The sequence below is a fragment of the Catharus ustulatus genome, chromosome 8 (assembly GCF_009819885.2).
Source record: "Catharus ustulatus isolate bCatUst1 chromosome 8, bCatUst1.pri.v2, whole genome shotgun sequence".
Classification (NCBI taxonomy): Eukaryota; Metazoa; Chordata; class Aves; order Passeriformes; family Turdidae; genus Catharus; species Catharus ustulatus.
The window spans coordinates 33,885,095-33,907,996 of record NC_046228.1 but is presented as its reverse complement, the minus strand read 5'-3'; the positions used below and the strand labels follow the sequence as shown (position 1 = coordinate 33,907,996).

The following is a 22,902-nucleotide window of genomic DNA, read 5'->3' as shown; positions in this document are numbered from 1 at the left end:
TTAGTTTTAGGTTTTATTCGGTTTTTTAGATCGATTTCACCGGTTGCGACTCTGCCCATCCCCGCGGGAGCTGCCGGAACCGCGGAAATTGGGATTTTCCCTGCATTAATAACGCTGGTTTTGGCGTGCAATGCAGGCTCAGATCTCGGCAGATTCTCTCTTGCAGATCCACTGCAGCCTTGTGTTGCAGTCCTGAGAGACGATCCCACTCCCCTTGAGCGTTCCACAGGCTCCAGGTCCTCGCTTCCCGAGGTCCAGCTGGAAGCTGCGGGTGGCGGGAAGGAGCCTGTGTCACCCCCGGGGGTCCCTCGGGGACAATGGGGTGCCCTGCCCACCCCCAGCGCTCCCCAGGGCACTCACTGCTCCTGGTCGAGGTCGGAGCCGTTCTCCCACATCCAGCCCGTCCCGGCCACAGGCACCGAGAGGCCGATCCAGAAGTGCCGTGTGGGTTTCTGCAGGCTTTCATTTAGGAATTCCTGGCCCGGGAAAGGAAAAGGGATGACGCTGTTTTGGTCACCCCAAAAAATGCTCCGTCCTCTTCCTGGAACCGAGCCCCACCCATGTCCTCCGCACTCTGCCACAGGAACCCGCGGGGCTTGGACACAGCGGGGAGGGCTGAACCCAGGATTTTGGGAACCCCCTCACCTTCCATGGGTGCCTCCAGTCCCCCCAGGAGCAGCCCCGGATCCACCCCACATCCCCAGCGCCATCATTTCCTTCACCAGCTCATCCTGGTCCCACGGCACCAGCAGCATGGACCCCCGATTCCCGCAGTCCTCCCGGCTCTTGCTCCAAGGGTTCATGCCGTCGGAAATCCAGTAGCACTTGTTCCCGATCAGCCTCCAGCCCACGGCGCACAGCCGGCATCCATCTCTCTCTGCGGGCACAAGGGCGAATGCCGGCGCGCTGAGGCACGGCTGCAGGACCGGAGGGAATCTCCGGCCTCCCTTTACTGGGAGAGGCTTTAAGGATCCCCCGGGGGCTGCGTTACCTCGGGGCGGACACAGGATCCTCCGCAGCTCCCTGACGATGCCGTCCCAGCCCGAATAGGCAGTTCCCAGCGTGGCGTTCCCGTAACCTGCAGTCCCCTTGGGCTGCCACCGCTGTGCCGCCCACCAGGAGACTGGAGAGGAGGATGCCGAGCGCGGTCAGGGAAACCGGGGATGGGATGGGAAGGGGTGCCCGGAGCCCTCTGCCACCCCCAAACTCACTGCAGAGCACGAGGGACAGCGCCAGGGTGGCCGTCAGGGCCTCGAGGAGGCGGCAGGGACAGCGGGGGGATGCTGCGGGGACCCTCTGGGATCCTTGAAAGCCAGATCCTGCTGCTGGGGAAGGGATATGGCAAAAAAAAGCGGGCTCAGGAGCACCCGTCGCCTCCCCGAACCCCCAGAGCACAAGGCAGGAAGTCCTGGGGCAGAGCAACTCAGTGAGACCCCCCTGCCCAGGAGCACGAGGAGTGACCCCAAAAGCCCCTCTGCTCCATCTTTTGGGGTCACGGCTCGGAGGGATGGGACAGCAGATAACACAGTATGAACAAAAGCCCCCCAGACCCGCCTCCCTCCAGCTGTGCCTCAGTTTCCCTACCCTGGGCGGCTCTTGGCGACTCCCGGGTGGCTTCAGCCCGCAGCCGCCCCCCCAATTCCGCTCCCCCAAGGAACGGGGGGGCCCAGCGGACACGACCCCCAGATACCTGCGTCCTGCCGGGGTGGGCACCTCCCCGCAGACCCCCGCTTGCACCATCGCTCTAAGACCAGGTAGCCGTCCTCGTCCTCCATGCGACGGCAGAGCCGGGGGTGCACAGGCTGGGGACACGGGGGTGGTGACACTGGGCTGGGGACACGGGGGAGGGGACAGGAAGCCGAAGCATCGCTGCCCGCTGGTGCTGGCCCGGTGTGGTGCGAGCTGGCGGCGGGAGCGGAGTTTCCTGCCACCACCACAGCCCCACAGCTGCTGGGGGGACCCTCCTGACACTCCGGGGAGGGGCTGGTGGCTGGGGGCAGCGGGAGTATGTCTCCAGACGAAAATCTGCTCCCCACGGGGGAAAGGACAAGGAGCTTCTCTGAGAGAAAACCCCTCCTTACGCCCGACAGAGAGGAGGAGGAGAGGAGAAAGTGATGCGAAGTGACGGGAGAGAAAAAAGGACAAGGCTGGAGCGGTGGAAAGGGACGGGGATGGGCATGGGGCAGGCGGGCATTTTGCTTTCCAGCTCTGTGGGAGGAAAGGGAAAACTGTGAAATGCATGCAGGGAAAGAGGGGAGAAATAGCAGGTGCTGGATATCGGCGACAATTGGGATTCATTTCTGTGCCTGAAGTGCCAAGGGTGGCAGAGTCCGAGCCCCGCCGGACGCCGCCCCCGCCAGCGCTGCGCTGTGTCTTGCCCTGCCCTGCCCTGGCTCAGGTGCCCAGAGCCCCTTGGCACTGACAGAGCTGCACCGAGGGACAGCTGGGTGCTGCTGCAATGGCATCGAGAGAATCAAAGAAACAGAATAAAAACCTGCACTGCCGGCTCTCCTCTGCCCACTGTCACTGATGGAGCAGGGCCGAGCCACCGTCGGAGCGGCGGTGCTGGTTAAAAAGAGTCACGGGAAAGGCTGGGAGATGGGAAGGGAATCAAATTCAGAGAATGGTATAAAATAGTCTGAAACTACTGCACCAGCAGTGGCTGCTGCCGAAGTGTCACCAAAAAGAGCTGCACCAAGGGAGCGTCAGGACGGCGGAGGGGCTGAAAGAGCAGCGGGAAAGGCTGGGAGGAGTGACGGGAATAGAATAGAGAGAGACTGGTGTGAAATGTTCTCCGAGTGCTGCACCTGCAGTGGTCGCTGCCCCACGACTGAAAGAGCTGCAAGGAGAGACCAGGGCGTGGCGGTGCTGGTTAAAAAGAGAGGCACGGGAAAGGCTGGGAAGTGGGAAGGGAATTAAATAGAGAGAACGGTGTAAGATAAAATAATGAAAGCACCGCACCAGGAATGGGCACCGAGTGCTGTCACTACAAGAGGTGCACCGAGGGACAGCCGGGTTGCCAACCTGGAAATGGTGTGACTTGCCTTTTCCTTTCTTAATAACCATCAGTGGTGTTTCCAAGGCCAGTGGGTACACTCAGAGATGTCCAGAATCATCCTTACAGTGGGAAAACTGGGGATAGAATCTGCTGGCAAACATGAGAAAGATCACAGGAGTATAAATACAGTTTTCTCAGCTCCCTCCCAGGGACAGCAGTATCAGCACAGGGACAGAAAATGCTGATATAACATCCTTTCCCTCTCGTCCTCTTGCTCAGCTTTAGGTAGTGTTCTTCAGTGGTTTTATCCATGGAAATATTGCAGAGGGACACAGAAGATTTACTGGCATATTAAAAAAAAGTGGAAAAACCATGAGGGATGGGGTTTGGGATAGGGACAGAAGCAAATTCACACATCATATGAGAGTTCATTGTGAGTATGCAGCAAGGAGGACAGCTGGATTAAACTAGAATATATTCCAAAACTTTAACTATTTGGCCTTATAACTGCAGGTGAGGTTAATAACCCTCACCAATTCAAAAAAGGGAAATCTGCTCCTAACTAATTTACATTACCATCCCTGCAGCCAGTGGCTATCAGCACTCCTTTTCCCCACCAAACTACAAACCCTTCACTGGAAATCTCTCCTTTTCTGCTTCCTACCTGTACCAGTGCTGCAGTGACCCCGGTGATTTCTCTGAAGGAACTGAGCTTTACCTTCACAGCAGCTTTGCTCTTCCCTTCCCAGCCTCGTAGCCTTGTGCATTCCCATCTGGGAGCGTTGGCTGCTGAAGGAGAGGCTCCATTGCCACCAGAGATCCCCACTTGCCAGCAGTAGCACAGCATGGCATGTTCTCCTGCCTGCACTGATCCCTTTGCTCCTCAGCTGCAGCTGGAGCCCAGAGCCCTGGCAGTTGTTCAGGACACACTTTGCCATGGCATGGCCTCAGCCAGGCTGATTCCTAGGCTGGAAGCACAGCGGGCACACATTCCTGCACCTGCCCGTTGTTCCCAGCCCGATTGCAGGAGCTGTTCCCGTGTGTTCCTGTAAGAATCCAGCCCCAGGTGTCTGTAGGGTTTGGAGGGGCTCTCTTGGGGGGATGTGGGGGTGCTCTGTGGCATTTGGGTGGGGGGCCTGAGCTGTGTGTGGGTGTCTCTGGGATTCCCGTTTTTTCCCTTCGTATTTCCTATCCTTTTTCTTCTCATGTTTCACGCCCTTTTCTCCTCACCTTTCCAGGGCTTTCCTGCTTCTTAAACACCACCTTTTCACCATTATGTCGTCTCCATTTTTCACTCTTCCCCGCCTTTTTTCACTGCCTTTCCCCCATTTTCCCCCCATTTTCCCCTGCTTTTTTCCTTGCCTTTTTTCACTACTTTTTTTCCTCTGTCCTTTTTTTCCTGCCTTCTTAATGGTGCTTTTATGCCACCCTTTTCCCCCCATCTTTTTTTTCCTTCTCTTTTTCCCTGCCTTTCCCCCCCACCCTTTTTACCTTTTTTCCCCCCAATCCTTTTTTTCCCTTTCATTGTAAATCTCTGAAATGATGGAATCAGTGGTGATTTCTGCCAACTTAAACTCTAAAAATAAGGCACAACAGAGATTCCCTGTAAATTTAAATTTAATGATGATTGAAAATGAAGGTTTGCTTGCATTTCAAACTGATAAATTTGCATCATACAGTGTGTTCCCTGTTCTATTTCAAAAAGGACATGGGGATTCCCAATCAATTGATACCCCTGAAAAAATGTGCAAGGCAGGTTTCTTTCAAGTGATACCCTTGATGCAGCAGGCGAATGGGGATTGTCCCAGTTTAAACAGACACAATAAGGGAAAATTAAACAATTAACTTCAGAATATACTTCAATAGAAATCTGTTGAAAGGGAAGCACACTGCACTTGTCTTTGCTAATTAATTCTGTCGGGCTTCCTTCATTACAAATACTCACAAAATTAAAAGCAGAGATGCCCCATGCATTACTTTCAAGCAGTTTTCTTGGTTTGAAAGACAGGTGTTTGCTAAAAAAGGCAGGAACCTCTCTGGAAATACAAAATGTAAATCCCCTCCCTCCAAATTATTATACAGTAATTTCACGAATACAAGCCGCACCAATTTGACCAAAATTTTGGTGGAAACCCGGAAGTGCGGCTAATATTCCGGAGCGGCTAATCTATTAACAAAATTCTAAAAGCTGCCAACACGGAAGTGAGAGCCCGCGGCAGCCCCAAGCCAAGCTGGAGCCCGGCTGGCCCCGGCAGAGGTGGGAAAGCCTGGCAGAGGCGGGGCCAGCAGTGTGGGGGGCGGGCGGCAGAGCCTGAGCCAGCAGGGCGGGGCAGGGAGGGCGGCAGAGCCTGAGCCAGCATGGCGGGGGAGCCCGGGAGAACTGGGGCTAGCAGTGCAGGGGAGCATGGCAGAAGCAGGAAGGCCGGCGGGTGGGGCTGCCTGGCAGCGGGGGAAGCCCAGCAGAATCGGGGCCAGCAGCGTGGGGGAGCCCGGCGGTGCGGGGGCCTGCAGTGCCGGCCAGGGCGAGCAAACGCGGCGGCGGTGCTGACGGGAGGGGGCGGCCGGCGAGCCTGGTGGCGGCGGCGGCAGCCCTGCCGGCGGGGCGAGCGAAAGCGGCGCTCGCGAAAGCGCCGCTCGGCGAGCCGAAGCGGCGCTCGCCAAAGCGCCGCTCGGCGAGCCGAAGCGCCGCTCGCCGAAGCGCCGCTCGCCGAAGCGCCGCTCGCCAAAGCGCCGCGAGCCGAAGCGCCGCTCGCGAAAGCGCCGTGGGGCGGGCGCGGCGCGGGGCGGGCGCGGCGCTCGCGAGGCGCGGCACAGGGCGAGCGAAAGCGGCAGCGGGGTGAGCGAAAGCGGCAGCAGGGCGGGCGGCGAGCCCGGCGGCGGCAGCCCTGCCAGCCGGGCGAGCGAACGCGGCAGCGGGGCGGTGCTGACGGGAGAGGGGGGCCAGCGAGCCCGGCGGCGGCGGCAGCACCACCCGGCCAGCCCCGCCGAGCCGTGGCGCTGAGCTGGGCCACCCGGCCCCGTCGGCAACCATGAGCGGGCCGAGCCTGCCTGGCCCCGCCCCGAGCCAGTAAAGCCCGCTATGCCGCGATCCTGTTACTAATTGGCCAATTTGTGAAAGCTGCGCACGGATTCTCGCGACGAACGAAAGTGCGGCTAATATTCGGGGTGCGGCTTATCTATTGACAAAGACAGCAACATTGTCGAGGCACCGGGGGTGCGGCTTATAATCCGTGCGGCTTGTATTCGTGAAACTACTGTAATTTTGAAATTAAGGGGCTCTCAGGCAAAGATATGGGAATAGGAATAACAGTTCCTTACTAGGAAAAATTAAAATAGAAATACAGTATTACAGGGAACAGACCCAAAACTCTGACAGAGTCAGAATACGTCCTGACACCCCATCAGTCAGGGTGTTGGCAGCAGTCCCATTAAATGGTGGCTGCATCCTCCTGCAGTGACAGATGTGGTTCAGTTGGAGCAGTGCTCCTGTACAAGGTGCAGTTTCCCTCCAGAGGTCCAGTGATGCTGTGGAAGAGTCTGGTTTTCTTCTGGAATCCAGTGGAAAAAGGCTGCTCTGATGTTCCAAATCTCAGATTTTATCTGGATAGGAAATGCTTGACTCTCCCCCTGGCTGGAGCATCTCCCAATGGGATGATGTGATTTTATCAGTCCTGCAGTGGGACTCAATGGTCATTAACAGAAGAGATCTTCCTGGAGCAAGGATGGGTTGTGGAAAAGATAAAGAACACTGCCCCACCTGGTTTTAACAGATGGTGATAGAATACACACTTTTGGTCACATCCTGTATTGTAACCCCAGACATTATCCACCCCTTATTCTATGATCATCTGCATCATACCCAAATCAATGCCCTCTTCAGACTCTCCAGTGAAACTTTACACTCAGTTCCCACTTAAGATTTGGTTTCCCTGTGGTACACAATGGGTTTCATCTTCTGCATTACCCACCAAGTGGAACCAGGTCCTTGAGCACAGACAATCGCACAGATGGGTTTGTCTTTGCCTGACATGGGACTAATCCAAACAGCCTTTCGTAAAATTCCTTTCATGTGCACCACTGGGACTTTATCTCCATTCACTGTGTGCAGGGGTTCAGACTGGGCAGGACAAGCTTCATTGATGGACCCTTTGGTGTTGAACATCCAGGTGGCCTTTGCTGAGTTCATTTCCCAATCCTGGAATGTCCCTCCACCAAGTGCCTTCAGGGTAGTCCCAAGTACTCTGTTGTACCATTCAACTTTCCTGGCAGCTGGTGCAGGATAAGGGATATGATAGATCCATTCAATGCCATGTTCTCTGGCACAGGTGTTTCTAAGGAGAGATGGAATGTATTCAGACTGTGGGAGAGGTTGATGTAAAATGGAATAGTAAAATTGAATACAGAAAGGGGCCAGGTAGGACCCCAATAGGTCCAATTCTTGGGGTTCCTCTGGTGCATGCAGTAAAATCCTTGTCCCTCATCCCAGGTATCCACTGGGTTGGGTTTTTTACCTGTCAAGGGATGGTCTCTTGCCATCAGTGGAATTCCCACCAGGCACGTGGCTAGAGGGTCACTGAGGTCACCCATGGCCAGGCACAGATTGTCCTGGTGTAGAGTTTTTTCCAGGGTCACCCACAGATGTTGTTGGGCTCAGGGACGATCCATCTGAATGCTGTCGGTAGGAGCAGGAGCATCCAAAGTTGAGCAGTGTTGGCTGGAGGAAGCAGCATCATTCTGTTCATTGGCTCATGGAGGTCCGTACTGCAGATGGGTTACTCTGTTGGGATTAAAGAATACTTACAATCCAGAGGGAGGAAGAAGTGATGTGCAACTGTAACTTAAAGGGTACAGGGATGGGGTCAGAAACATTGTTATTAGGGAAGAAGGTAACAGGGAGGGTGTGACTGTGGGGAACAGGGTGAGGGGAAAGGCAGGGTAGGGCAGCGTCCAGGTTTGAAAAGACTAGTGTGTGCTAGGGAAGAGCAGGGCCTTCCCTCGAAAAGGAGTTAATAATTCCCTCTCTCTGAATTAGTATAATTTTGGAATTAAGGGGCTCTCAGACAAAGATACGGGGATAGAAATAACAGCTCTTTACTTTTGTGTGTGTGTGTGTGTGTGTGTGTTTGTGTGTGTATATATTTGTAACAAGGCAAACAAAACACCAACTATGAAATTAACACAAACAGCACAGGAACCCAGTGACAGTTCTTTTGTTTATGGACACTTTCCCCCATGCAGGTTCCATCCCCTCTGGCAGTGAGTGCCAGCCGGCTCCCGGTGGGCAGGGGCAGATGCAGCGATCCCGCGTGGCTGCAGAGGGAGCTGGGGGTGATGGCAGCTGTGTCCCAGATAGGAAGGGTGGAGCAGAGACTCTGCTCGGGGATCCTTGGGGCACTGTTGGGCCTGGTGCTCCAACAGGATGCTTGGAGATGGCAGCTGAGGCAGGAGAGTGTCCTAGCAGGGGTGCAGGGTCCAACACCAAAAGAGGTAGCCCCCAGCACTGGGATGGCGGGGTGAGGTTTTCCAGTGGCTTCCTCCTCCCAGAGCCAACAACGAGTGAGTGCCACCAACATCTCCCCCTCCTTTACCTGCCTCTGATCTCACGGTGCTCCCCTACTTCATCCCCCTCACTCCTGTGAGAGAAACTCTGAAAAAAGAAACAGGGATTCTCCCCCTGTCATTAGCATGTAAATGGGACAGAGAGGAAAGGTAAAAAAACCTAGGATTATCCACCCTGACTTTTTTCTCATATCAACATGCTACATCAAATGAAACCCTTTAAATTATATACATACATGCAGTTAGAGACACAGGCACAGTATCATGGGTAGTTCACCCCAAAACAAGGTCTCCGTAGGGTATGCATTGGGTCTCTCCATTCTTTTGCATCACCCACCAGATCCAACCTGGTACCTGAGTGAAGACAATCCTATGGATGGGGATTGTTTTGGCTGGAGGCAGAATTCATCCAAACAGTTTTTCCTAGCATACCTTCCATGTCTACCACTGGAACCTTATCTCCAGCTGGTATTCCCAAGAGCTCCAATTAGGCAGGGCCTGCTAAGAGGTCAAGCTGGGACTGCCCAGCATGGAGAAGCTTGTTGGGATTAGCTCAAATACAAGAATAGATGACCACAGCTTAAGACTGTGTGAAAACCCTTTATTGAGGGTGAGCAAAAAAAAAAATCGCCCCCAAAATCCTCCTATTCAATATGTGAATCATTGCCAGCAAGTTCCCTGTTCTCCTTGTTACCACTGGTTCTTTCTTGGTGCAAAAATTGTAATATTCCTAGCCACCCTTCCCTATTGGATCCTCTCCCTAAACTCTGCTCTAACATCTTCCCTCCTCCAAGTTTGGTAACCCTGTTAACCCTTTTTGCCAAGCTTCTTGCCATGGCTCTCATGTATGGAATCAGCGCCCCATATCACCTTTCTCGGTTTGTTCAATGCAGTTTTTTTTTTTTGTATTATGTGAAAAATGAGGTTCACTTTCCTGGTAAATTTTAAAAGGTTTATTAAAAGGCAAGAAGAGAGAAACAATAAAGCAAAAGGTTATAAGGGCCGGGTGCTTGACATTCAGCTAAGAGCACACCCTAACTTAGAAAACACTCTCTTAAAGGCATTAATATGTTGTATATTCCTAGACCTTCCATAGACTTCCATACATTACTCAAAATCATCCCCCTAGCCTGTAAATCAACTGTTTTGTGGCTCCATCCTGTTGCAGGCACCCTGATCAATAAATTCCTGCCTTGGAGATCTGGTGTTCATTGCCACCACCTTCATCCAGATAGGTTAATCAAAGAATGTGAAAAATTTCCTGATTATCTTTTTACCATTCTCTGAGGTAGGTGCAGGAACAAAAGCTTTTGGCATCAACACGATGTAGTCCAAGAAAAATATCTTTATCACAAAATAAGTTTTTTTAATAAAAGAACTACAGGAAATCATATTCATACAGCAAAAGGTTCCAACATTATACATACAGCATAAAAATATTTCTGAAAGGCAAAAAATATAAAATCTGAAGAAGCACAAATGTACAAATATATATAAAAATATTTAAAAATATAAAATTAACAAAATTCCATATCCTTAGTACCCACAAACGTGGGTAAGGTATTCTTTCGGCACAAAGTGGCCAAGTACTGTGAAGTCACTGATCCTAATATCCGGCTTCAGAAGCTCCTTTCTCCAGCCCCTGTTACAGGGGAGCTCGGGCCTTGCTGCACAGATACGGCTGCGGATTCGAGCAGCTCTCACTCCTGAATTTATCGTCAGCCAGGCACACACACTCGGCATTGCCAAGGACAGGAACCCTGCAAGGAGGAGCAGAGACAGCGCTGGTTCCCAGGGGAACACGTTGTGCCCCTGTCCCCCCATGCCCTGCCCGGCTCCCCGGCACTCACGAGGAGCTGAAGCTGCTGCCGTCCCCCCACTGCAGGTGCTCGCCCCATCTGCGCAGCCCGAGCCAGTAATCGACGTTCCCGCGGAGGCGGAAGAACAAATCCTGCCAAGGAGAGAGCAGTGGGAGCTGCCCCGGCCCCTCGGGGGGACACGGCCCCGGGGCTCCTTCCCTGCAAGGCCCCGGCACAGGGCTGCAGCCCCAGCCCCAGCAGCACCGAGCCCGACCCAGGAGCACCCCCAGGCTCCCCTCAGCCACCCCACAGCGCCCGCAGCCCCTCACTCACCATTTCCTCATCCTTCACAATGGCCAGGGAGGCCCCGAGCTCGGAGCACCGCTCCTGACCCTGCTCCCAGGTGCCCTGATCCCTTGAGAAGTAGTAGCAGAATCCATTGTATCCAACCCAGCCATGGGAACAGCCCAGAACCAAGAGCGGAGTCGCAGGTGGAACTGGAACCTGTGGTGCTGCAGGGGAAGAGGAGAAGGTCTGAGGATTGCCCTGTGCAGGGAGCAGGGACCCCGCTCTGCCCCGAGGGGCTGGGCCCAGGCTGCTGCCCCTCCCTTACCTGACTGCACAGCCAAGGCCACCGCCAATGCCACCACCAGCAGCGACAGGAGCAGGATCAGCACCAAGATGTGCACGGGATGGCAGCTGAACCCCTTGCCTGGAGCAGGAAAGAGCTGCTGGCTGCCAGAAGCACAGGCGGCCCTCGAAGCTGCTCCCCCAGTGCCCGGGGAGCACAGGAGGGAGCTCTCAGCCTGTTTGCTCCTCCCTCAGCTGGCAGCAGAGAGCCAAGGGCCTGGACACAGGCAGGGACACAGCTGTGGGGACAGCCAGGGACACCGCGCTGGGGACAGGCTGCAGCAGGAGAGCTGCACAGCCTTGGGGGCAGCTGCGGCTGCCGCTTCCAGCCACGGATGGGGCCGAGCGGAGCACGAGGCCTCTTGCACACATCGGGAAACAGCCACACACCTGCCAGCCCTGTCCTTGCCAGCTGACACTGTCCCCTCCCTAGAGGCCACAGGCACAGCCCTGCACTCACCCGGCAATCTTCTGAGGATGCTTCTGTGTCCATGGCCGCTTGCTGATGTGCCCTGGGGACCCAGGGGCTCCCTCACACTGCCTTCACTGCTGCAGATTCCATTCTCCACATCTTCACCCACTGCACGCTCACAAGTGGCATCCACCTGCTTATGACAAGTGAGTTTTTGTGGCCCTGGCAAGTGTGTCAGCCCGGCTGCTGGCCCCTGCAGGAGCTCCTTCACAAGGCTACGAATGGAGCAGAATTCACTCTGTTCTAGCACACAGCCAGAATCTCTCTGCCTGAAACAATGAGCCCATTGCTCCGGAGTCCTGTGGTGTGCTAGAAAAACCTTTTGGAGATCGGCCTCGGGAACAGCTTTGCACCCACGGAGATGGCCCATTGGAAGGGACATGATGACAGGTCCCGGCTGGTCCCGGCCCTGCGGGACACCAAGGCTCAGGAAGGCGCTGCCAGCTCAGTCCCGCGCTGTCCCCGCTGCCCGGACGCTGCGGCAGCACCTGCGGACACAAGCGCAGCCTGCTGAGTGCTCCAGGCACATCCAGCCGCTCCTGAAGGATGCGGCGCTTTTTGCCTCCACTCGGCGCCTGCGGTGCTTTAGGCTCTGAGGCGCGTTCAAGTTGATCCCGTGGCAGCCCTGAGCCGGGCAGGGACACCTCCCGCCTGAGCAGCGGCGCCGAGCCCGGGGCGCCACGGGCGGCAACTGTGGCGGGCACGGAGCAGCCACCTCCGGGCTACCGAGAGCAGCCGGGATGAGCCATCGCTGCTGCGGCACCGGCTCGTCCCCAGGGATCCGCGGCGAGGAGGAGACCGCGGGCAGCCGCTCCCTCCCTCCGCCAGCTCAGGCCAGGGGCACACGGGGGACCCCGGCCCGAGGAACTCGCCAGAACCGCCCCGTTCCCCTCAGCGCGGCCCCTCCGGCCGCAGCGAGCCCCGGGCTGGGGCACAGCCGAGCGCGGCTCCTACCTGGGCTGGAGCCGCTCCGAGCTTCAGGGATTGCTGCCCGACGCCGCTGCTTTGTTCACTGAAATACTCACAAGGCGTGACCGCTGCAATTTAAACCCGGACACAGTGGGCGGAGCCATTTTTGCCCTTTTGGACATTCAGCTTGCGGGTCAGAGAGCGAGGCAAGAGCGATAATATAATAGAGTAATAAAACGGTGAAGTAATTAAGCAACCCCATGCCCGAGTGCTTTCCCTCAATTCAGAGCCATAGAACAGCACCATGAAAGTATTATCCTTCCATTTAAACAGGAAATTAATGGAAAACCTGGATTCCACCTTGCCTTCAAGCATTTAAACATGAACTTCTGTTTAAACACGAACTGAATACTTAGGCTCTGTCAAAGCAGCAAGGAAGCAAGAGTATCAGTGTCTCGGATTTAACTGAGAATTCCATTATGTTCACTACGGGTTCTGTAGGTACACAAGTTGGTAAGAAACCACATTTTCATGGAGGAGAAATGAAACAAGTTTATAGACTTGCTAGCTATGTGGGAAGGGTGAAAGATTGGAGAGCTGCAACGCAAAAGCTCTGAAATTGGAGAGAAAATTCATAAAGTGTGCTGTGTCTTTCAAGGCATGTGGTGATTTGGGGGGCTCTAAGATGTTCCTGCGTGACTTACAGAGAAAGGAGAATTTGAGTGTCACAGAGTAGGAGTTTAGAAGCAACCAAGAAGAAATTCATAAGCTGCCGTAGATTCTCAGATCTCTGAAAATTTCTTGTTGCCAAAAAAAAAACAACTCCATAGAGAAATTGTCTGTCATGATGTCCTGTTTAGAGGACAGTATTCCCAGGAAAAAAAGCAAGAGTTTTTCCCAAAATGGAGAGTGAAAATCCCCTGCCTCCCAGTTTACTATAATTTGGAAATTAAGGGGCTCTCAGGTAAAAGGTGTGGGTTTAGGAATAACAGTTCTTTACTGATACATCTACAAGACAAACAAGAACAACATCAGCTATGAAAAATCAGTGACAAAACAGAACGAAACTCAGTCTCAGTCCTTTTGCCCAGTCAGACCCTCTTCTCCTCACAGCCCCGGTGGAGCGGGGCGGCCTTCTCTCAGTCGCAGCAACTGCAGGAGCAGGCAGGTGACAGCAGCAAGTCTGTCCCGGATGGGAGAAGGGTGAAGGAAAAAAAAACTCCGCTCACCGTTTGTGTCCCGGTTCTCAGTGCTGTTCTCAGAAGCAGGAAGCTTCAGCAGGGCTGGAGTGCAGGGCCCGGTCCACTGCAGAGAAAAAGAACCTCTCTGCTCCGCATCCGGGCCAGCAAGAGCGAGTATCCCTTGGGAGGACAGAGCAACTCCCAACCATCCATCCCTACCCTCTCTTTTGTCTTGAGCAATTAGAAACCAGGGAGTTGCCTGGCCAGGATTCTTTAACATGATAATGGAAAAAATTTCTCCACCAAGGGAAAGAGTAAAAACTCCCCCAACCCCCAACACATGACCAACATACTCTCAGACAGGAAAAAAGATTACAGTTAAAAACTATAATAATATGCTCTGACCGAAGCCTAAAGCCATGATGTTGTCGTCACAAATTTTGCCGAGTTCATCCTGGGTGTTAGCTTAACTTGTTTACTGTGCATCCAGAAAAATACCTCACATACAGAAATAAATCCTATTTCAGGAAGTTGAAACTTCCAGTTAAATAGGCCTTTCACCCTTACAATCAGAAAAATGCAGCACTTTACCCTCAATTCAAATGCAGAGAACAGCATCATAAAGGCATTTTCCTCAGCAGCTGTCTAAAAAAACAGATGGAGAAGGGGGCATTTCTGCCTTACAGACCCAGCTTAGGTGAGCTGGCTTAAAAAATACACACATATACACACACTCACAGGGGGACATATATATAGGTCTGGTCCAAAATCAGATCTGTAAATATATATTTATAGAGCTCCAAATATTTCAAACCCCAAAATTAACTGAATGAAAACGTGGGGTTTTTTTCTTTTTTTTTTTTCCTTAAAATTACCTGGTTTTTAACTGGTTAACACAAGCACCAGTCACAAACTTTCCTTGCTCACAGGGCAGGTCATTGGCTACCTGGCAGGAATAGAAATCATCTCCTAAGGCATTTGTCTTTTAAAAAAACCAGGATGTCTGCACAGCATTTGTCCCCTTATCTCACAACATTTATGTGACGAATTCAAAGGGCAGACCTCAAGTGCTCCAAGCACTTCCCCAATAAAAGCCATTGCACAGTCATGAGTCACCTGAAAAATCCCACACATCTCAGAGCCATGTGTCAAGGGGAAGCAGCAGGAAGAAGAGGTGGATGTTTTGGGTATAGGAACAGCTCCTTGGACGATCCCAGCACTAGCAGTGCCCTCACCAAGAGGGTTTCTCTAGAAGGATTTGGGGCTGGGTTCTCACAAAAAATTCCATCAACACTGTCCAGGGCAACAAGAGCACAGAGAAACCTCAGGTCCATCCAGAACCAGCAAAACCAAAAGACAAACCAGGACTGTAACACAGCCTAAAAACCCCACCCAAACTCAAGGCTGAGCTTCAATGGGCTCCCAGTCCATGGGCGTGGGTGGAGAGCACAGGTGAGGCTCATTGGGGTCATTAAAGTTCATTGGGGCCCGCAGGTGCTCACTGGACACACCTGGGGCCTCTTGACCCACAGAGCCCCAGGAAATCTCTCTATGCAGGGATTTTGGAGACTTTTGAATGCCACCAGTACAGTCATATAGGAATTGCTCATTCCCCTTCAGTTTTTGTCTTAGAGGGAAGGATTGGTGGAGTTCATTGTCACCAATGGCAAAAAGGGAGGTGACAAGGCAGGAAAAGATGCTGGGGGAGCAGGGGGTACTCTTGGAGCTGAAGGTCATTTGGAAGAGAAGAGAACTGAGGTTTGCAGGCTTTGATGCCACAGCCCCTGTTGCTTCCATCCAGGCAGGTACAGCCTGGGCACCCTTTGCCAAATCCACCTCGATGTCACAGCTCTGGCAAGGTCTGACCTGGGAGTGGTGACCTTGTCACACCGACTGCCCCTGCTCTGCTCTGCCCCTGGGTTTCAGCCAGGCACTGCAGCTGGAATCCCCCATGGAGTTCTGGATAGAAATGGGAGATCATGTTTCCTCTGAGTGATACACAAGTGGCTGGAGGAGCACCCAAGATCCAGCAGCACTGATTTTAGGGCCATGCATCTGTCCACAGGTGTCCATAGTTCCATAAGGCACCTTTCCAAGAGCATGGCAACCCCAGATGAATCTGAGAGAATGCTTCACAAAATTTTATAACTCCCTCTGGTTTCTTCTGCTTTATTTTTTTTTACAGATTCTCTCAGTGACAGGAGGAAGAACCAGGTTTTCCCCCAGTTTTTCCACATCCTAGTTCTGGAAGTTGTAGCAGCCAAGCCTAAATAACCAACCTGCCAAAGTTCAGTTTCACTCTGAGGCCTCCTTATCAGCAGGTTTTTTTCTCAGGCTATTTCTGTTTTGTTTTTTCCTCTCCAGGTACTGTGTTGAGATGCAGCCAGCAAACATTCCGGGGCCTTACCTTCATGGCTTAGCCTCTCCACAACCACTTCACTCTGAAATACTTCCTTTTCCCTATCCAGGATAAAGAACTAAAACTTTCTAGTTTTAGTTTGTTTTTTGGTGGATTTTTGTTTGTTTGTTTGTTTATTTGTTTTTCAGCAGCACTTCCATCCTCTGCTGTGCTGTGCTCTCACATTGCACTGCAGAGCACAAATCTCCCAGAGCCATAAAATGGTTTGTGTTGGAAGGAAACTTAAAAATCATCCAGTTCCAGCCCCCTGCCCTGGGCAGGGACAGCTTCCACTATTCCAGGGTGCTCCAAGCCCCTCCAGCCTGGGTCTTGGACACTGCCAGGGATGGGGCAGCCACAGCTTCTCTACCCATGACAAGGGATTGAAAGAAATCATCTTTAAGGTCCCTTCCAACTCAAAACCATTTTGTGATGCTATAAAACCTAAATGAAAATACTAAAGAGAATATTTTTTCAAGCTAATATGAGGTATTTGTCCATAAAGACCAAGTGAAGACACCACATATGGGAAACCTATAACTGAAGTTTCCCCAGGCTGCTCCCAGCTGGTTCTGTTCTGTTTTTCTGATCATAGCAGTGGCCCAAAAGCCCAGGGGTGATGCAGAGTTTGGAGATGTGCCCTTGAAAATGCCAAAACACCAAAGTCCCGGGGTTTTGATCCCACTGTAATATTCAGATCACTTCCACAATGACATGTGAAGTGCTCCCTCTTCCACTCCCCCATTCTTCTTAGCAAAAAACCTTCCAGGAGCCTGAGCTGCATCACCACCACTTACTTTGGTGTCTTTGGAAAACAATTAAACTCAGCAATCAGAAAGTTCATGCATTTAAAAAAACTGTTGTATGATTAGTGGGCCAAGGGATTAAAGATGGATTTCAAGATGGATTTCCTAAATCCTTTCCCTTTCTTTCTGGGGGTAGCAGTGCTCCCCATCCCCTCCAGCCTGGCCCTTTAAGTAACTTGAACCTCCGGGCTGCAAATCCCCGTCTCCAACTAGAAGGATGGAAAAGCTGTTTCCCTGCTTCCCCCTTCTGGTCTTTTCCTTTGGAAACAATTGTCTTCTATCCCGTGATGGGAAGAGAGAGCTCACCAAAGACAGAGCAGCTTTCTGAGCATCCCCTCCCACATCAGGACAAATGGGCAATTTCTCCACCCCGCAATGCTCCTGGCAGCTCTTTTCTTCCAGCTTTCCTCCCCTCCCGCCGGCTTTTGGCAAACCTCAGCTGATTTCCAAACCCTCCGTGGCTGCTGGGGGTGGGTACAAAGGTTTAATTATTCGCCTTTTCTTGGGTGAGGCGGGGACAGGAGAAGGTCGGGCCCCTTCGCCCGACACTGATCTCGCCCCTTTTGTTGGACGGTCCCTGTCCCCCACCCCCTTCCTTCCCCGTCTCCTGCCCAGCTTCCAGAGCTCACCATGAAGCCGCAGGCGGTTTGGGGATGCTTTTCCCTGCTTTGCTTTTCCCTCCTGAGAGCAGCAAAAGGTAAGAGAGACTTCGGGCTGATTTAGGACTCGGAGGGGTCTGGATGCCGGGAGGGGTTGGATGCTCATCCCAGCACTCACCTTCCCGGTCCCCAGCCAAGCAGGGAACAGGGACTGGGAACCTGCAAACAGCACGAGCATCTCCTGAATCCAATACAAAAATGGACATTGCCACGGAGACCCCACAGGCCCTGGCAGGGTCTCAGCACCACTTTGTTGTGCAAGTCCCTGTGGTGTCACCACTCTGCCCATCTGCATCAGCCACGGGTGAGAGCATCCCCTGCTGGTCCTCACCTGGTGTTGCCTTCTCCCACACCTGGAAAGAAGGCAGGCTCTTATGGATTTTCCTTTCCTACGTTTTGCAAGTGAAGTGGGTGACTTTGTGGGCTGGAAAGTTCTGTTTTCTGCTGATGTAAAGAGAGAAATCTCCTGGGGAGAGGACAAGAGAAAAAAAGGTTGCATTTTTTTCTCCTTGCTTTTGCTTTTCCAAGATTTTTGGAGTCGAGTGGCAGCCCTGCAGCAGCAAGCCAGTACGTGGTGAAAGACAACCTGCTCCAGTCAGTCCTGGCAGAGGAAAACCACGAGGTGGCTCCAGCCCTGAGATCCCGCTCCGGTGTCAGGATCAGTTCAAGGTGAGGATGATCCCAACCACAGAGGGGGAAATCACAAAACATTCCATTGACACTTTGTCCCTTCACAGGCAGCAGCTCCAGCTGGTGTCCCCTGCAATGCCTGGGCCAGCAGAGGTGTCTGGACAAAGCCTCAAGGATGTGCTGGCCAGCACGGAGGCACAGCCCCACCCCTGGGCATGGCCAGCCTGCCCTTCAGGAGGGTCTGCACCCACTGCCCGTCGGTCAGTGATGCTCCCGACCCCCAAAACTCCCCAGGGGCTCCCCCTCAAGCTGGACACTTGTGGGGTGTGGGGTTAAACCCCAGTGGTGCTTTAGGAGGGGCTGGTTACTGCTGCTCTGTGTAAACGTTATCCAATGATGACATGGGAAAAGAGGGTAAATCCCACCTGACAAAGCTCACCTTTCAGCTGAGAGCCTTCCTGAAGGCTTTGGACAGGCAGAGGGTCCAGACAGACACCTCGAAGGTGGCGACCACCTGGCAGTTCCAGAGGTTCATCCAGATGCTGCGCAGTGCCAAGAAGAGGGACGTGCTGCAGCTGCTGAGGAGAGCGCCCGAGGAGACGTGGTGAGAACCCCTGGGACTCTCTCTCCAAAATTCCCAGCGCTGGACACGACAACCAGGGACAGCTGGTGCTGCTCCATGCCCATCCCTGCTCCAGGCAGCCATCCTGACTAGTGGCAGTGTTCTCTGGCTTTTCCTGATGCCTGTCCTGTCCAGCCCTGCATGGATTTTGTGGCCATGCCGCTGATGACTTCCCTCTTCCGTTCCAGCCCCTTCCTCGTGGAGGCAGCAGTGGCCACACAGTCAGTGCCTTCCTTGGCAGCGCTCTCAGACTTCCTGGATTTCAGCAAGGAGCCCAAGTCCCTCCTGGAGACGTTTCTCTATGCAGCAGCTTTCTCTCCCCGGCCTTCAGGAGAGCTTCTCCACCTTGTCTTAGTGAGTATGGACATCTCTCTCTCCTCCCGAGGGTCCTGCATCTGGGATGGATCCACACACCATGGAACAAGGAAAATGTCTCTGTAGAAATCGATTTTCCTGCTCATTGTTTAGTGCATTTAAGGACACTGGTGGTGGGAGCAGATGCTCCTCAGAGGAAAATAATTCAGCAGAAAATGCTTTGTATCAGTGCATTAGGGATAATAAAATATAATTTAGAGCACAGCATTTTATATTAAATCATGGCCTCGAGAGGGAGAACTATTTTCCTTACTTATAGGAAACACTTTGAGGTAAGAGGTAAAGCATACTCCTTCTCTTTCCCCCCCTCATTTCTTTTTCCTTGCTCCTGTTACCCCTTTGCTGATGCCCAGGACAAGCTGGAAGGGAAGCAGCTGGCACCTGAGATCTGGGAGACAGGGATAGTTGCCGTGGGCTCTCTGGTGGGCAAGCTGTGCCAGCAGAAGCTCTGTGGGCTGCAGGTGGGTCTCTGCAATCCCTCAATTCCAGGAGAACCAGAAAATCTCCTGTCCCTCACCTCCCTCTCCTCCTGCAAATCCCGAGCAGGTGGTGGAGCGTGGGGTGGAAACCATCCTCAGGGGGCTCAGGGGTGCCCAGGAGGAGCCCAAAGCTCTGGCTCCCAGGGCAGTGCACAGTTTGTACCTGCATTGATCCTCCTGTCTGCACAGAACAAATCAAGCACTCACATTTTTCAGAGCTGAGCAAAAACTGCACAAAAAGTTTGCCTGGTTTATCCTAATAAGCCAGAGGAAAGGAAATTCCAGCCCAGGTTTAACGCTTCAATTTTTTACTCTGCTCTGGCAATCAGCAACCATGAGAAATATTCTGGCAAATTATATTTCCTTCTGTAGCGAGCACTGACATTTCTCTCCCTCCTCCCAGTGCTGACATGTCCTTTCCCTCTCTTTTCCAGGAAGTCAATGAAAGACATCATGGCATACCCATGGATAAATAATTACAACTTCTTCTCTAGAGCATCTCCTTTCTCAGGTGACAGGGCAGAGGACACTGAGCCCATGGCCCTCAGAGGGTTAAAGGAGGGTTGGTGGGAAAAGGCAGCTTCCAGAGGAGGGTTCAGCTCTATAGAATGCCCAAAATCTTGGGCAGATTTCTGAGAATGTCCCCAGCACCAGCTGGCTTCCCTCACCTGAGATATGAACACACCCTTCTCTAACAGAAACTTTGCCCACATCCTGCTGGTTTGAAAGAGGAGCTTCAGCTGGAGATGAAACCAAGAGCAGATTGCTGCTGGGGGTTCTGTGCTTTCCTGACAAGTCAAGATATTTCGCTCCACTCCTCAGTTCCTTTAGGATTTTTAAGAAATCTTCCAGAGGAGGATCCTGTACTAGATTTAAAAGAAAGAATCAAACTTCAGAGATGCAAAAAGCAGCACTTGCTAAATATCTGCTGAGTTCTTCATCCTTCAGCTGTCATTTCTGTCCTCTCTCCAAGTTAGCTCAGTCTGGCCTTGCAGAGGGTCAGTGAAGGTGAAATAGCCAGGGAGAAAGAAAACAACCTTGCAGTGCTAAATCATTTGAGTATTGCAAGAATGAAAGGAGGAAAGCAGAATGACACACAGGTTTGGGTTGGAAGGGACCTCAAAGATCATCCTGTGACACCCCTTCCACCAGACACCCAGGGGTGCTCATGGGCCTCTCTGTGCTTCAGTCACCCAGGACCTGACTTCCACTTTTGGGCTGGACCTGCTGTTTTTGGAGGGTGGATTCCTGAGGAAGAGCGTCTCCACTTCTCCCTGCTCAGCCACGGCCAGCGGCTCCGTGCAGCTCAGGTGGGAGAGGGGCTGGAAGGGCGTGACAACACCAACTCAGCATGCCACTGCTGTCCCTGTGCCCCTCTGATCCTCCTTGTGTGCTCTGCATGTCCTGTATCACAAACAGGCAAATCCCAAATCACCAGAGAAACCAAACACTCCTGATCTGGAGAAGGGAGCCCCAGCTACCCCAAAAAACAGAGGATGCAGCACTGAGAGCTCAGGGTGCTCAGGGATGGCTGGGATGCCTCATCCCAGTCACTCCATCCCAGTGTCCTGCTCCAAAGGCTCCCTCCTTCTGTCTCCCAGGTCACCTTTGAAGCACAAGGGATGGAGTCGATGATGGCAGAAAACCTCTCGGAAGGGGAAGAGGAGCCAGAGCTCATGGCCGGGATGTCGGCCACCTTCTTTGACGTCCAGCTGCGGCCAATCATCCTCTTCCAGGGATACACAGACCTGATGGCCAAGGTGCTGCTGAGCAGTGGAGGGCCCACCAGTGTGGTCAAAGGGAACCTCCTGCTGATGGACCATCACCAGGTACTGCACGGGAGGAGGCAGTGACTGTCTCCACAGCACATCCCAGTGAATCCAGTGAAATGTTACACACCACAGATGGAGATCTGAGAGCGAGGTGGCACTGCCAGATGTGTCTTGGGATTGGTAAAGCAATGGCTTTACCTGGCTCTGTGACAGGAAGCTCTGCTTTTCCATCTCCCAGGCCATTCCTCTGCAGTCTGGCCTCCAAGTGCCCATCAAACTCCAGGGTGGGCTGGGGCTGGACATTTCAGCTGAGCATTTGGGAGCAGGAGCAGAAAACCAGCGTCAGTGCGAGGTCAGCAGGCAAGGAAAGAGCTTGGCTCTGGGAATGGGAATACCTGGGGGTGAGGGTGGATTTCCACAGCTCCCTGCTCTTCTCCTGGTGGGCCCAGCCTTTCTGGTGGTTGCACACACGTTTTCCATGGCCAGACCTCTAATGAGGGGTTTATGGAGTTGTTCAGTGCCCAGTGCAGCCACTGCTCTGTGACCAGACCCTACGTGCTTCTCTCTCCCAGGGGAAGCCTTGCCATGGATTTCCAGGCAGAACTGGATTCCCCTTTCCTCCAAGCCACCCTGAGGAGCCAGACAGAGGTGGAGACCTCGATCCCTTCGACACCAAGCTGAGGTTTTCCAGCAGCCCTGTGCTCATGTGCCTGCAGCTGAGAGAGGAGCAGGTCCCATACAGGTAATCCCTGGGTACAGCCAGATCCTGTAGAAACATCCTGGTGGGCTTAGATAAGGAGACTTCTTGGGAAGAGGAGAGAATTTATGGTTGCACTTATTGGATTGGAATGGTAGGGATGAAGTTCCTGATATGGGTCCAAACACCATCCACAAACCATCAGGAGATGGTGGCTGGGCTGGGTGGAGAGAAGATGAGATCCACCACAGCCTCCTGACCATCCTGCTGTCGCTTTGTCCCTCAGAGAAGTCCTCACAGTTTCCCAGTCTGCCGGGAGCCAGGGCAGCACTGCTCGGAGAGGCCGGCGTGGCTCCGTGCCTGGGAGGGAATTTGCCTTGCACCAAACCAATTCCAAGGTCTGCAACCTCCTGCTGACTGCAGAAAAAGAGTGAGGAGTCAGAGCACTTTGGGATTCTCTCCACAACCACCTCTGGGTTAGAAAAATGCTGCAATAAGGACATCAGAAGGGATCACAGCAGGAACTGCTGAAGAACAGACACACCCCTTGCCTCCAAACCTGCCTCACACCCCAAGGCTGAGATTTCCTCCTCCTGGACTCCTCCCCTTCATGGGAATGGCTTTGCAGGAATCCAAGCTTTTCCTCGTGAAAAACAGCCTTGTTTTGCAAGTCAATGAGTTTCTGAGAGCCCAAGAAACCTCCTGGAAGACTCCATCCCAAAATGCCGTGTTCTGTCCCCATTTATCAGAGCTGCCAGGAGGGGACACATCTGCAGGCAGCTGAAAGTCCCCAGTGGAAGGAATAAATTACCTTCCTTGCTTGGGAGCTTGAATTGTTATCATCCAACACCCCCAGCACTAGAGGGAGGCTGGTGAGGAACAAGCAGCATTTCTCCATTCCTTCCTGATAATAATG

The 22,902-nt window shown here is 53.0% G+C and overlaps 2 protein-coding genes and 1 pseudogene across 3 annotated transcripts; 1 reads left to right on the top strand and 2 right to left on the bottom strand.

Moving 5' to 3' along the window:
• Positions 1-1,921, bottom strand: LOC116999582 (killer cell lectin-like receptor subfamily F member 2). Its single transcript, XM_033066419.1, has 6 exons — positions 1,691-1,921; positions 1,212-1,325; positions 992-1,123; positions 723-877; positions 361-476; positions 1-265 (listed from the first exon to the last, which is right to left on the bottom strand). Exons 1-6 carry the CDS (start codon positions 1,773-1,775, stop codon positions 139-141), a joined length of 729 nt encoding a protein of 242 aa, XP_032922310.1. The 5' UTR covers positions 1,776-1,921; the 3' UTR covers positions 1-138.
• Positions 1,922-10,147: 8,226 nt separating this feature from the next.
• On the bottom strand, positions 10,148-11,932 carry LOC116999269 (C-type lectin domain family 2 member H-like). Of its 2 annotated transcripts, XM_033065765.1 has the most exons (5): positions 11,447-11,931; positions 10,970-11,068; positions 10,690-10,868; positions 10,408-10,508; positions 10,148-10,317 (listed from the first exon to the last, which is right to left on the bottom strand). In XM_033065765.1, the coding sequence occupies exons 1-5, from the start codon at positions 11,838-11,840 to the stop codon at positions 10,203-10,205; spliced, it is 888 nt and encodes a 295-aa protein (XP_032921656.1). In that variant the 5' UTR covers positions 11,841-11,931; the 3' UTR covers positions 10,148-10,202. The 2 variants fall into 2 exon arrangements, with proteins under 2 accessions (XP_032921656.1, XP_032921657.1); XM_033065766.1 differs by lacking the exon at positions 10,970-11,068 and having other exon boundaries at positions 11,447-11,932.
• Positions 11,933-12,198: 266 nt separating this feature from the next.
• Positions 12,199-22,550, top strand: LOC116999772 (annotated as a pseudogene).
• Positions 22,551-22,902: the final 352 nt, after the last annotated feature.

Bases quoted from the DNA above. Each gene is read 5' to 3' on its own strand.
- LOC116999582 (XM_033066419.1), bottom strand. From the start codon at position 1,775: ATGGAGGACGAGGACGGCTACCTGGTCTTAGAGCGATGGTGCAAGCGG. The intron at 1,326-1,690 runs GTATCTGGGGGT...TCCCTTCCCCAG, and splicing joins CCCACCCCGGCAGGACGCAG to CAGCAGGATCTGGCTTTCAA. The intron at 1,124-1,211 runs GTGAGTTTGGGG...CCTCCTCTCCAG, and splicing joins GCTGTCCCTCGTGCTCTGCA to TCTCCTGGTGGGCGGCACAG.
- LOC116999269 (XM_033065765.1), bottom strand. From the start codon at position 11,840: ATGTCCCTTCCAATGGGCCATCTCCGTGGGTGCAAAGCTGTTCCCGAG. The intron at 10,869-10,969 runs GTAAGGGAGGGG...CTTCCCCTGCAG, and splicing joins GGCCTTGGCTGTGCAGTCAG to CACCACAGGTTCCAGTTCCA. The intron at 10,509-10,689 runs GTGAGTGAGGGG...TCTCCTTGGCAG, and splicing joins TTGTGAAGGATGAGGAAATG to GATTTGTTCTTCCGCCTCCG.